Genomic DNA, 13,724 nt, shown 5'->3' on the forward strand with positions numbered 1-13,724 from the left:
TTCATAATTAGATATAATATGACACCGATTATAATATTTATATATAAAAAATTTAAATTATTGTTTTTTTCTCAAATCACCTAAATTTTAAATAATTTTTAGTTTTTTAAATTTAATTAGATATTCATCTTCGAAGTTAACATCCATTATAAACATGTTAAAACACTCATATGGTTGGGCGGATATAATCGTATGATCCAAAACAAAGTTATCTTACCCATTATCCATATGTATCCAAGTTGTCCGCACAACATAAAAATCAAACACTGGACGCAAGAAACACAACTTCTTGTTTAGTGAAAAACAAATGTTGAACTTAGTACAATTGTTACAAAACAAAATGTTATGTTCATCCTATTCTGTCCAATCTTGAACGAGCCATCAAACATACCCTAAGGGCTTGTACAAAATTGGATGAAATAAACAAACAAAACGGGCAAAACACATGTTCTGTCTGTTTTGTAATAATGGTATCAAGTCCAATGTTTGTTTTGACTGTACATAGACGCTGTGTTCCAAAGTTCAACATTTGTTATATCCATTGTGCTCAGAGCATGGACACACATGGATAACATGTCAGATAACTTTATTTTGGATCGTACGACTCGATCCACCCAACCATATGAGTGTTTTAACATGCTTATTATGGATGTTAACTTCATATATGGATCTAAATATCAATTTTTTAAAATTTTAGTAATTTAATAAAAAAATAATTATTAGTATTCTTTTTATATATAAACGCTTTAATCAGTGTCATATTAGATCTAATTATAAAAGTTTATCAAAAAATTGTGGATTTTAGCCTCGAATATGGATCTCAAACTGGATCCAAGTACAAAAAAATGTTTAAATTTGGGGTAGTTTTAGAAAAAAATAAGAATTAATATTTTTTATATAAAATATAAAAACTATACCATTTTTCCTATAATGGTTGGGTTACATTAAGGATCTGCATTAAGCCCTTTCCTATTTGCTATAGTGATAAATGAGCTTACGAGATCAATTCAAGAAAATGTGTCCTGGTGTATATTGTTTGCTGATGATATTGTTTTGATTGATGAGTCTAGGGTTGTGGTTAATGCTAAGTTAGAATTATGGAGACAAACATTGGAAGCATGAGGTTTTAAGTTGAGTAAGAGTAAGACAGAATATATAGAATGTCGGTTTAGTAAGCAACGAAGTAGTGATGGGAGTGTAGTGAAGTTTGGTGAGCAAGAAATACCTGCGGATGACTGTTTCAAATATTTGGGATCTATCATTCAAAAGTATGGAGAAATTGATGGAGATGTAAATCATAGGATAAAGGTTAGGTGGATGAAATAGAAAAGTGCAACTAGGGTGTTGTGCGATCGTAGAATTCTATTGCGGTTGAAGGAAAAGTTTTATAGGATGACAATTAGGCCCGCTTTACTATATGGTATGAAATGTTGGGCTGCCAAGAGACATCATATTCAAAAAATGAGTGCAGCTGAGATGCGTTTGCTTAGATGGATGTGTGAAAATACAATAAAAGATAAGATTCAAAACGAGGAGATACGTAAGAAGGTAGGCGTTGCATCCATTGAAAATAAGATGAGAGAAAACCGTTTATGGTGATTTAGACATATTCGGTGAATGCCTAATGATGGTCCAATTAGAAGGATAGAGAAATGAGAAAATATATTAGTTAAAAGAGGTCGGGGTAGGCCTAAGAAGACTTGGATGGAGTTGATAGGAAAGGGTATGAATGCTTTGAACCTCACCGAGGACATGGCATTGGATAGAAATGATTGGAGGAGAAGGATTCATGTGGAAGACCCAAAATGATTTTCTTTTTTGGTTCATATCGCCGACCCCAATTGTTTTGGGATGAAGGCGTAATTGTTGTTGTTGTAAAATGTAAAAACCATAAATAAATAATAAAACCTTAAAATACAATAAAATAAATCATAAATAGATAAAAAAAAACCTAATATATAAAAAAACATAAAATTAAATAAAAAACTCTAATTCAAACCCCAATCAAAGAAAATAAAAAACAACCCTAATCAAATACAAGATAAAACAACTCTCAAATATCTTTTTCCCTTTTGGCAAAAAAGGATCTTTCATGTATAATCCTACATAATCCCAAATGTTATAAGTTTGAGTATGTAGACCAAATAATACAATGCAATCAAAAGTTCCTAGATTCATAGAGATATAGAACAACATATAACATATCATTCTTGCATATCCATCATATGAGTCTCTAACAATTATTCCAATAATTCGTCGGGAGCAAATTGTTTTTTTTAAGAGGTTATGAAGTGACCTTACGGATAAAGCAGATGAATACAAAAAAGTAAATATTCGCACTTGTTCGATTGTTGTTGAGCAGTTTTTGTTACGATTAAAAATACGCTTTTGTATCATCATTCATGGATATTTTACTCGTACCTTTGGTATATGTTAAAATCCTATTGGACGCAATTTATTTACAACTATTTTTGTAAGATCTTGGTTTATTTAATCATCAAGAAAATGCGGGGACAACGTCAAAGACTGTTGGTTTATTTATCAAAGAAAGAAATCAAGATGTTGGGATTCAAAGGCATGCTTTCTTTTAAAAATACTCGAATATCAAATAATCCTCTCACTGCTTGGGAGCTCATGGTTTAATGTTCTATTTCACTCCTCGATGGAGGTTCTTTTCACCTTTTCCTCACGGTACTACTTTGCTATTGGCCACCCACGAGTAGTTAGCCTTGCAAGTTTAAGAGGTTTTCCCTGACTTTGTCCATGTCAAAAAAGAAAAACCCTAATCAAATCAACTATAGATAACCTTAATTAAAAATTCAAAGCCCTAATCAAATAAAATAAAAAATAAACTTTAATCAATAAAAGAAAACCTTAATCAAATTAATTATAAAAAAACCTTAATTTAATTTTTTGATTCAAAGCTATAATTTAAAAAAAAATAAAAAAAACCTTATCAAAATAACTATAAAACCATAATTTAAGAAATTTGATTCAAAGCCCTAATAAAATCAAATCAAAAGGAAAACCCTAATGAAATAAAAAAAGTCTGAGAGCCTTATTTAGAGAAGAATACGAAGAAGAAGAGAGAGAGAGAGACTAGGGTGCCATCACTGGCGGTGAGGCAACGACACCCTGCTCTCGCCGCCCAACCGTTGCATAAGGAGGAGAGAGAGAGAAAGAGTCAAGGAACACTCACTCCTGACCTTTTTTTCTTACCGTTCTCTTGTTCTTGTTCTTTTCGTAATAGGGGTAGAGTGGTATTTAGCTCCTACTATGGACACGACTAACAACGTTCCGCCGCATCCAACGTTTGTTAGAAAATGTGTTCCAAGCAGCTTTTTGTCCCTCACAATGTGCAAAACGTACCATCAAACAAGCCCTAAGGAACCACCACACCCCATAGGACGCAAGCCAAAAGACAAGAAGCGAGCTTACCGCAACAGCATTAGCGACACCTATCCGTTATTGGGCTGATGTTATTTTAATATTTTTAAAAATGTTGTTTCAATAAAAAATACATTTTTAGCATTAAATAAAAAAATGATTAAAATTTAGATTTGTTTGTGTCCTCGTGTTTTATTTTTTATTTTTTTTTAGAACGTGCGACTTCAATCCCCTAGCGCGCGCCTTCGTGTCCACGTGTCATTGTGACATACTACCCGGTACATAGTGACCGAGGGCATCATGGTCCATGATCGGAATGAGAGGGACCTGAGAGGAATCGACAAAGGGAAAAAATCTTTCCTCCCTTCTTCTTTCTTTCGCCCTCTTCCTTCGAGTGCAACCAACCGAAGACGCTCCCCTTCTAACCCTAACCCTCCTACCAGAGAGAGAGAGAGAGAGAGAGAGAGAGAGAGAGAGAGGGTTTCTCTCTGCAAAACGTCTCTCTTCCCGAACACCCTAACTGGGGAAGGTAACCCTAGGATCGCCGTTTCCCGGCGGAAATCCCATGGCGGCACTGAAGTACCTCGAATCGCAGAGCTCCGCTCAGCCGGAGCTCGCGGACTGGTACAATTCCCTCGCCGATTTGTACCAGAGGAAGCTGTGGCACCAACTCACCCTCAAGCTCGAGCAATTCGTCGCCCTAGCCGTCTTCCAGGTCCAGCTGATCCCCCCTTTATTATTCCCCTCCTGTCGCCTGCTTCTTCTGATACTATTATCTAGCTCTGTGATTGTCTATTGTGCTCTCTCTCTCTCTCTTGTTGAATTGGTTTTTCCTTTTCGTAGATGCATACCAAGCGTTGCTTCCTTAATATCGTGATTGGGTGCACGTACTTATCCAGAAAACTCGGATAAGTTAGGATTTTGCTTCAGGGATCATGACGAAATGCCCCGACTTCTCCAAGACTTTCGGATAAGTGGTGACATCCAAACAACCTCCTAATTGTTTAAGTTGAAGTATATGCGGGGGTATATGATTGAGAAAAGAGGGAGTTATTGAAAAATTTCGTCATGCTGTGGGGGACCAAGGTGACAACATGATCTGGTGGGGTGATTTGGGTGATTTTGTGTATAGAATTTAGTTACATTCTTATAACGGGGTCTTGATTACGAAATGTGAAAGTGAAAATATATTATTAGGATTTGGTTACAAACAGCGACAATGCGATTGCTTATAATTGACGGGGAAGCAAGTCATTGAATTGGCTAATGCAGTGTGGCTTGATGTGTTGGTGGTTGCAGTGGCGTAGCTAGGATTCATGTGAGGGGGGGGGGGGGGCAAACAGGGGTGTAGCAAAAAAAAAAAAATTTGGTGTGATAGTCGGTGGTTCGGGGGCAGCGCCCCCGTTTTTTTTTTTTTGAGATAAAATAAAAAACGGCTACAATTATTAATAAAAATCTATTTCATATGGACAAATCAAACTATTTGCTGCAGCCAGGGCTGGGCTAAAAAAATGGATAAAAATCTATTTCATATGGAATCATGGCTGGGCTAGGACTGGGCTTTTAAAAATATTTTTTTTAACTGTTTCCTCCCCTCCCCCCCCAGCTCTGCCTCTGGGTGGTTGAAGCAGCTGCTGGTTTAGATTATGATGTGGACAATGTTATGGCACTGTAGGCTTGTCCTCCAATTTGCGTTGCTACTTCCCGTCCAAGGCAAAGTTGGATGATAGTGTATGATATTGTTGCATTGTCGAGGTGAATATATTAGCAAGCCATGGTGGAGACTTAACTGTTCTTGAGTTCCCCATGAAGTGTCATCTCACATAGTTGTTGTTGGTCGATGCATGAGATATTGGAGGTGTTACAAGGGATATGGCACCATAAAGAGTGGCATTTTCTTAGATCTTTTAGAGACTGCAAACCTGTGAGCTGTTTTCTGCTACATGAACGAGTCTATGATACTGTTGCAGTGGATGTCACGGGAGTAGTGGAATATTTCTTCCTGCTTTAGCAGCCCATTCAACATAACTGTATGGGCTATTCACTGTGAATTGAAGTTGCAAGTCTAGGATTGTGTACTCTAGGCTATTTAGAGTGTGCCTGGCTATTATACATTCTATTGTGGCAGTTTCCACACAAACTGCCACACAATCTATGCTGAAGAATTGACTTTTTGAAGGATGAATTATCTGAGTTCTGAGAGCACACTGTGTGCAAAATTAGATTATATTTGGTTGCGGATCTCCATAATTCTATTTGTAGTCCGGATCAAGTGTTCACCAGTGCTATGATCACTTTGTCTGTGCACTTGTTTGTCTTCTTAAATAGATTCATTTTTTTCCTAAGCTGCTGATAATTGGTGATCCATTCTATGGTGAGAGTTGTTAGGTCTTATTGGCGGTTTCATATCAGCACATGTGTGTGCTTGGCTATAATAATATCCGGAGCATGTTGGTTGTTATCAGTTGCTGATGCTGCTAACATGCATGGCAGTAATCTTGCTAGGATTTAGATCTATAGTGACATGTTGGAGTCTGATAGGCCCAAATCAAGGTGCTAACTGAAAAAACTCATGTATAAGACCCAGGCTCTGGCTGTTTGTTTCAAGAGATATAGGGTGATGTGCAGTTGAAACTTGATATCAAAAGATGTTATTTATGTTAGAAGGCAGGTCCACAATTGAGGAAGAAAATGAAGTGGGATGGATGTATGCAAGCTCAGGGACATTGACAGTTAAATCTATTATTCTATTTTGGAACCAAGAATCCACCCTTCTCCCAAGAAGACTATTTTGGGTAGGGAGCGGTGTATGGGGGAATTTATTTTTCTCTTGCTGCTGTGACGTAATAGAGAATCCCGAGGGGAGAGACTTTTAGATGGCTAGTGGATGTCCCCTCTGCTTCTCCAAGGGGAGGATCTTCTTTCCAACTTTTTAGTGAATGCACTTTTTTTTTCCAGGAATCTTTAAGTTTGCATGATCAGATTGGGAAATTAATATTTGTGGGTTCATGTCTCTATGTCAGTTTTTTATGGCCATTTGGTATAGGCAAAAAGTGGTGAAGTGTTTCTAGTTTGGAAATGGTGAATGCTGGCCTGTTTGTACATGTGGTTGGAAGTTGGAACATAACAAGAGAATAGTCAAAACGAGGCTACTGATTCATCAATGGTCCATTTAGTGACCCTGTTGTACTTTATTCTATTTGAATGTAATTTTTGGTGCGTTTTGACATCGTCTGAATTGGATGTCCTAGGATTGGGTGTTAAGTTGTTTCATGGTATGGTGGAAATGCTTGGATGCTATGTCACACAGACTCGGCTAGGAGGTCGACACACCCGTGTCTACACGCCCCGACACGGGTGCGGCTTCGGACACGGGGCGGACTCAGTCAACAAGTGTCAGACTCGGTCAACGCACTAGGGTTGAGTCCGTCTACATTTTGGACTCGGTCAACTTTGACCGAGTCTATTTTTGTTCTTTTTTAGGGCAAAAGATGTATAAAAACTAAAAAAAATTGATCTATATATATATATAGCCGAGTCTTATTATTGTTATATATATAGCTGTATCCCCTAATGGGCACAACTTTGACCGAGTCTTATATATATATATATATATATATATCCCCGTGTCCAAAATTTTTGAAATTGCTCCGCACCCGTACCCGCACCCATGTGACATAGCTTGGATGTTGGTTGTTTTTCTGACTTTCTCTTATGTTGTATTGATTTTCGTTCTTGCTTTCCTTTTGTTTGTTTCCTCTCCTTTTTATATTGATGACATCTTGTCATTCCTTTTGTTTGAATTGAAACCTTGCTTTCTGCACCCCCCCCCCCCCAAAAAAAAAAAAAAAAAAAACTGAGTGGCGGCAGTCTAATTTGACTGTTGAGAACAGTGAGGAGTGATTTATGCTTAGGTAAACTTTGAGTAAGATTCAATAAACATTTTTATTCGCTATATTATTCTTTGAGAGTATTGGGAAATTGAAAAGAACAAAAGGAATAAGTACATTTCAGATGTAGCCTCTTGTTTTTACATGAAATTATTGATGATATGTGCTATGCATGTAAAATTATATTGAAAACATGACACACTCACACACACATATATCATAGTCACCGATATCACAAATATTTTGAAAATATGGTGATAGGGTATTTCAAGGTCAGTCTATATTTTCCCAAAATTTTCAAAATATTTCCAGAACCTAAAATACCACAATATTTCCTTGAGATTTAAAAAAAACATCTTTATTTTATATATTTTAAGTATATATTTTTCTTTTATATTTAAAAAACTTTTCTAATTGTTTATTTATATTTTTGCAAGAAAAATACTATAAAACCTATTATTTCTTATATTTTTATTATTTATTATAGTTTTTCAAAATTTAAAACTTCAGATATTTTCCTGAGATTTTTCAGAGAAAAACCTTGCTGAGAATGATATTGGTGGCTATGATATATATATATATATTCTGATGTTTTTATGTAAAACTAGAGATGGTATTGGATACTTTTATGTGATATTAGAGATAATATTGAATTTCTATGAGTCATTTGATTGTCTTCCCTATTTCTATATGCAGTTTATTTTTTCAGTTCTTTTCTTGGTGCTCTTATTATGCTAAATAACTTTAAATATTATGGTGTCATGAGCTTTCTGTGAACTCACATTTGGTGGACTTTGCTTTGTCATTCTTCAGGCTGGTGATCGACTCATACAATTGTATCACAATTTCATCACCGACTTTGAGACAAAAATTAATCTGCTCAAACTTGCACACTTTGCTGTAATAGTTTCACGTCAGTATACAGAAAGAGAAGCTGCAATTAGCTATCTTGAAGGAGTAATTCAGAAGCTCTGTGCCACCAGAGAAATGAGGATAGAGGAACCAATTCTTTATGTAAGGATGCAGATATCTGCATTCAAGCTTGAACAAGGGGATCTGAAAGAGTGCAAGAAGCTTCTTGATGAAGGGAAAAGCACTTTGGACAGCATGACTGATATTGATCCTTCAGTTTATGCTAGCTATCATTGGATTTCATCTCAGTATCACAAATCTCGCCAGGAGTTTGCAGAGTTTTATAAAAGCGCTCTTCTTTATTTAGCATACACAACTGTAGAAACTCTGTCAGAACCATTCAAGCTGGTATTATAATCTCTCTCTCTCTCTCTCTATATATATATATTATATCAGACACACACACATTGTGTGCATTCCTGCATGTTCTTAAAGAAGAGAGCTTGTAGATTACGCTGAATAGGATACTGTTTGTGGATTAAAGTAGCCATACATGTGTCATGTTGTGATGGATTTTTATTTATTTATTTATTTCGTGCAAATGGCTTCTGTAGTACAGATAACTGTATTGTTATTGGTTAGTTCCTGTTAATGCACACACAACCAGTACATTTCTCATCACCTGTGAATTGCCTGGTCATTTAAAATTTTGTTTCAGTTCATCTATTGGTAATGTCTATTACTTTTGTTAGGTGGTTAATAACATGATGTCAATAGCTAGAGTTTAGTTTTATGGTAAAAGGGCTTATCTAGATTCACATGATTAGCAAGAAAGAAAGTTTCTTATCGCTATTCTTACAGTGTGAATTCTATGAGTTTATACTTTATAGAAGTATAGTTTGTCTTTGCGCATGGTGTCAGTCAAGATTTTAGCGGTGTCTTTCTCAAGGCATGAGGTGTATTCCTTCAGCCTTCAGGCAAAGATGGAGCTAGTGTTCCTTGAGTCACTTATTGAGGCTTATATATGAACAGGCATATCATCACCAGGGGCAGATGCCTCCCCAATCCCCATTGAGGCTTAGGTTTCTACCTGAATGAGGTCCATGTGTCAGCTGATGACCAGCACTTGGCACTACGTCTCATCAAGAAGCTGGTAGTTATTGCAATGAATAGGTCGCTCCAGTGAATTTTCCTTTTAGACCTCCTTTTGTGTTTTTTTTTTCACTGCCTCATTTTTGGTATAGATTACCAGTGGGTAAAACCATTTTACAGTTAGGAGTTTGAGGTCTCACCATTTCTTCTTTGATGTTTTTGATTTGCTGCTAACCACTTGTGTGATTAGGAAGTTTTAAATTTTTAATTACCATCTGCTGGGTGGCTATGTTGACAAATGCACATCCACATACAAACAATGGTTTACTGGTGGTGCATTGACAAGGCTTCGCTTGATTCCTGGAACATATGATTGTTTTGAATTCCCTAAGGTCCTCTATGTCTGTCTAAATGTGGGGCGCTGGTTTTTTTCCATTCTTTCCTACTGAGAACTAACTGCTTATTACATGATCTGTTTGTTCACTTTGTCATTCTTTATGCATCTTTCTGAGTTTTATTGCTGTCTTGAGGGGAAAAGCGAGCTTATGTTTGGCAGAATGTATATGTTCTTTAAGTGCTTTTCTCCTGGTCATGAAAGTGTCTTCTGATGCATGTATGATTTATATCTTGTCCAGTGGATAATATTTTTTATTCTTTTATCACTAAAATTTAAAATCTTTAATGTCTCAACAGGGACACTTCTTTGCTACTGATTCTCTTTTGAAATGTGCTATGCCTTCAGTGATTTTCTCTATCTCGCAGGACTTGGCTTTTGATCTCTCCCTTGCTGCATTGTTGGGTGACAACATCTATAACTTCGGAGAGCTTCTTGCACATCCAATTGTAAGATAAATTGGATAGTTTTTTTAGTTCTTTTTATTTACCTATTAGTGGTCTTGCTTCAATGGTGGCTTATTTCCTGTATTCTGTTTGGATCGTTGAAACTCAGTTTGAACTTGTGTAAAATGATTGTCTGGATTAGGTATCATTAGATGATTGTGGCTACCCTAGCTGGCTCATTGGATGCTGGAACCTGCTAATTGCATATTTGCATAAATCATTTTGCACACAGTTGCTGTATGTATCTGCATAGTAATCCGTATGTTTCTATGTGCATCTGTTGATCACATCGAATGAGGCCTTTCCTTTTTAGTTATTTTTGTAAGCAATATATAGTTCTCTTTATAGCTATTTCTTTTGCTATTATTGTTGAGAAGTCTTGCTTAACATGCATCCATATTTCTAAATGCTGTTCAATGAGAGCTGTTATGAAAATTGAGTGTCTTTTTGAGGTCTTAGGGTTCATTTTTCAGTGGTCTAATACTTGTAGTTGTTTTCTTCTAAAAGACTACTGCAGATAACCCTCATTTGGTGAATAATTTTGGATGTTAATTTGAATTGCTGGAAATGCTGTAGTAGTTACTGTATCAGTACTCATAACTTTCATCATCACCAACATTGTTATAAGGCTGATGATTGATCACCACCATATTGAATATTTGAAGTTACCAAGCGCTTAGTTTCAATGCCCTAGTTCCTAATTGAACAATTACTTGAATGTTAATCTGATTCTAGAGCAATGTGTACTTTGTAATTAATTTTTTTCCTAACGGAAACAACGGCCATTTTCTAAACCTACTACTGCTAAGTGTTTCTTTTTCTTTTTCCAGGTAGTGTTGCCTCTTAATGTGTCTAGTATCTTCATTTATATTTGGCTTCCAATTATTGTAAATGCTGATAGCAAGATGAGTGTCTTATCAGAAACCTTTGACCTGTGTACAACTGGATTTGATTGCTTCTGAAATCTGCATGTCACTTTTTAAAATCGTTAGTTGTTAGAACAGATACATGTTATTTTTTGAATTTTGATTGTGTAATCAGAAATGGAATTCACCACTGAATTAGTGGGAAAAACTAACATTCGAATTTCTATTTGAGTGAGCCTGTGAAAACATAAGGCATTTTGCTGATGTATTGTCAGACTGAGTAGCTTTGCATCTTCCAATTCACCTTGCATGTAAGATACCTGATCATCTCGGAGGCCAATTTGTTGAAGCGATGCAAATAATGTGTTTCTTTTGTTTAAGGTGCTGTCTAGTCATTTAGTTACTCTAGTAGTCACATTTACTTTGCAACTGTGCAAATTTCTCCTGAAATTTTATCTTCAATAGTATCTGTTGATGGAACAAATCTCAGCCTTGCAAAGCACATTCTTAGACTGTTTAATAAAGAGTTTTTGTTTCAAGTTTCTTTCCTGTTAACAAGACTGTCGAAGTTGTTTGTTGTTGATGGAACACATCTCGGCCTTGGAAAGCACATTCTTGTTAGAAAATCACAAATATAGGAGGGAGAGAGGTTAGGGTTAGAGGAAGCTCAATACAAAATGAGAGAACAAGTCTTCTATTCAATGCTTGTCGTGAAAGAGAGACATTTAGGGGTCGACCCCCTTGAGACCTCAAAAAGTAAAAGGCTAAAATGTCTAGTATACTCCTTCTTTATAGGGTATGTATATATTAGTCTAATAGGTTACTTTATCTAACTTTATGATACACTCAATGTTGTGAAAAGCATTGAGGCGTGGCCGGGTCCTCCCCCCAAAAACTGAGGCGAGGAGTAAAGCCTAAGCCTTAAATTTTTTTTTGAAAACTTAAAAAAACCTATAAAAAATATCTAAAAATATAAATAAAAAATGCTTTATTGATGAAGCAACAACCAATAAGAAATAGAAAATCTCAAATAAATACTAAAAAATATGAGCTTAACATATAAAAGTAACTAAGAAACTGATTATATAATTGAAAAACTAATTATATGATTGAAAAACTAATTATATAACTTAGAAACAAATTATATAGCTTTGAAAAAATATAATGTCCTAACGTATATCGGTTTTCCACACAAACACACTTCTTCCTCTTCTTCTTTTTCTTTCTTCTTTCTTCATGCTTTAGACTGGCACACAGGGCCTCGCCTCAAGGCGCGCTTTTAACAACACTAGATACACTATATTACACAAACTTTCAATACTCCCTTTCAAACCTGGAAGGACGTAAAGGAATCATTCTAAGTTTGGAAAGGAAAGAACTGAAATGCAAAGAGAAGGACTTTTTGTAAACACATATGGAATTTGATTATTTGAGCTGAAATGCTCCAAAGTTATAATCCCATCTTCTTAAGCCCTTCTTGTATAATGACAATCTATTTCAATGTGTTTAGTGCGCTCATAAAACTCTGGATTCTTTGCAATATGAATAGCACTCATATTATCACAATATAGTTGAGTTTTCTTTTCACATGGAATTCCTAATTCCTTTAATAACCATCAAATCCAGATAATCTCAACTACAACTTGAGCAATCACTTTGTATTCAACTTATGTAGTAGACAATGCAACTCTTTGTTGTTTCTTGCTCTTCCAAGAAAAACACAAAACCCTGTAGTGGAAAGGCGATTTCTAGTAGAGCCTCCAAAGTCAGCATCACAAAAGGCTCTTAACTCTTTGTCAGATGAATATGAGAAAAACATGCCATAGTGCATAGAGTCTTTGACATACCTGATAATCCTGAGTACGACTGCCAAGTGAACTAATCTAAGAACACTCATAAATTGACTCACTATATGAACTGTATGAGTTATATCTGGTCTGAATATAGTCAAATATATAAGGCTCCCAACCAACTGTCTGTACAGGATCCTCTAGCTCAACGCCATCAGTTTCCCTCATCTTCGAGTTTGCCTCCATGGAGGAATTTACTTATTTGAAGCTATATGTCAACTTTGCTTTTACAACCAAATCTGTAGGATATTTATGTTGGGACAAGTACAGTCCCCTAGGAGAGTAGGTTATCTCAAGCCCGAGAAAATACTTCAAACGCCCCAAGTCTTTCATTTCAAACATATTGGGCAGCTTCCTTTTGGTCTCTTCAGTCTTCTTTATATCATCTACAGTGAAAACCATATCATCTATATAAAGAAGCAATGTACATCTTCTAAAAGCAGAGGAAGACATAAACAAAGCAGGATCGTGATAACTCTGCTCAAAACCAAGTTTCCTCACTGCTAAATTGAACTTCTCAAACCAAGCTTGAGGTGCTTATTTGAGACCATATAGAACTTTGCGAAGCCTGCACACTCTGCCTTTTGGATCTAAGTATCTTTGTAAATCCTCATTCAAGAATGCATTCTTAATATCTAATTGCTAAAGATCCCATTGATGCATGGCAGCTACAACTAGCAGTGTACGAATTGTGGTCATATGAGCCACAAGAGCCACAAGAGCCACAAGAGCAAATGTTTATGCAAAATCAATGCCAAAACGCTGACTATACCCCTTTGCTACCAATCTGGCTTTATACCTTTTGACTGACCCATCTTCCTTTGTCTTTACCTTGTACACCCATTTGCCACCAATGATATTTTTCTTTGGGGGAGGTTTTACTAGTTTCCATGCATGCATTCTTTCAAGTACATTCATCTCATCAACCATGACTCTTTGTCCCTCCT

General features: G+C 36.1%; 1 protein-coding gene across 3 annotated transcripts in view; it reads left to right on the plus strand.

Annotated features, from left to right (window-relative positions):
* Positions 1 to 3,750: 3,750 nt before the first annotated feature.
* Positions 3,751 to 13,724, plus strand: part of LOC149845236 (26S proteasome non-ATPase regulatory subunit 13 homolog B-like) — a 41,696-nt gene continuing 31,722 nt past the window's right edge. For 2 of the 3 annotated variants that reach the window (XM_089995628.1, XM_089995629.1), the window contains exons 1-3: positions 3,751 to 4,102; positions 8,091 to 8,537; positions 9,984 to 10,064. In XM_089995628.1, coding sequence (XP_089851754.1) covers positions 3,953 to 4,102; positions 8,091 to 8,537; positions 9,984 to 10,064 — 678 coding nt within the window. In that variant the 5' untranslated portion in view covers positions 3,751 to 3,952. Of the gene's footprint in view, positions 4,103 to 4,381; positions 4,474 to 8,090; positions 8,538 to 9,983; positions 10,065 to 13,724 lie in introns of those variants that run through there. The other variant, XM_089995631.1, reaches the window with a different exon arrangement.

Source organism: Nuphar pumila, chromosome 2, assembly GCF_984573655.1.
Source record: "Nuphar pumila chromosome 2, dmNupPumi1.hap1.1, whole genome shotgun sequence".
Taxonomy (NCBI): domain Eukaryota; kingdom Viridiplantae; phylum Streptophyta; class Magnoliopsida; order Nymphaeales; family Nymphaeaceae; genus Nuphar; species Nuphar pumila.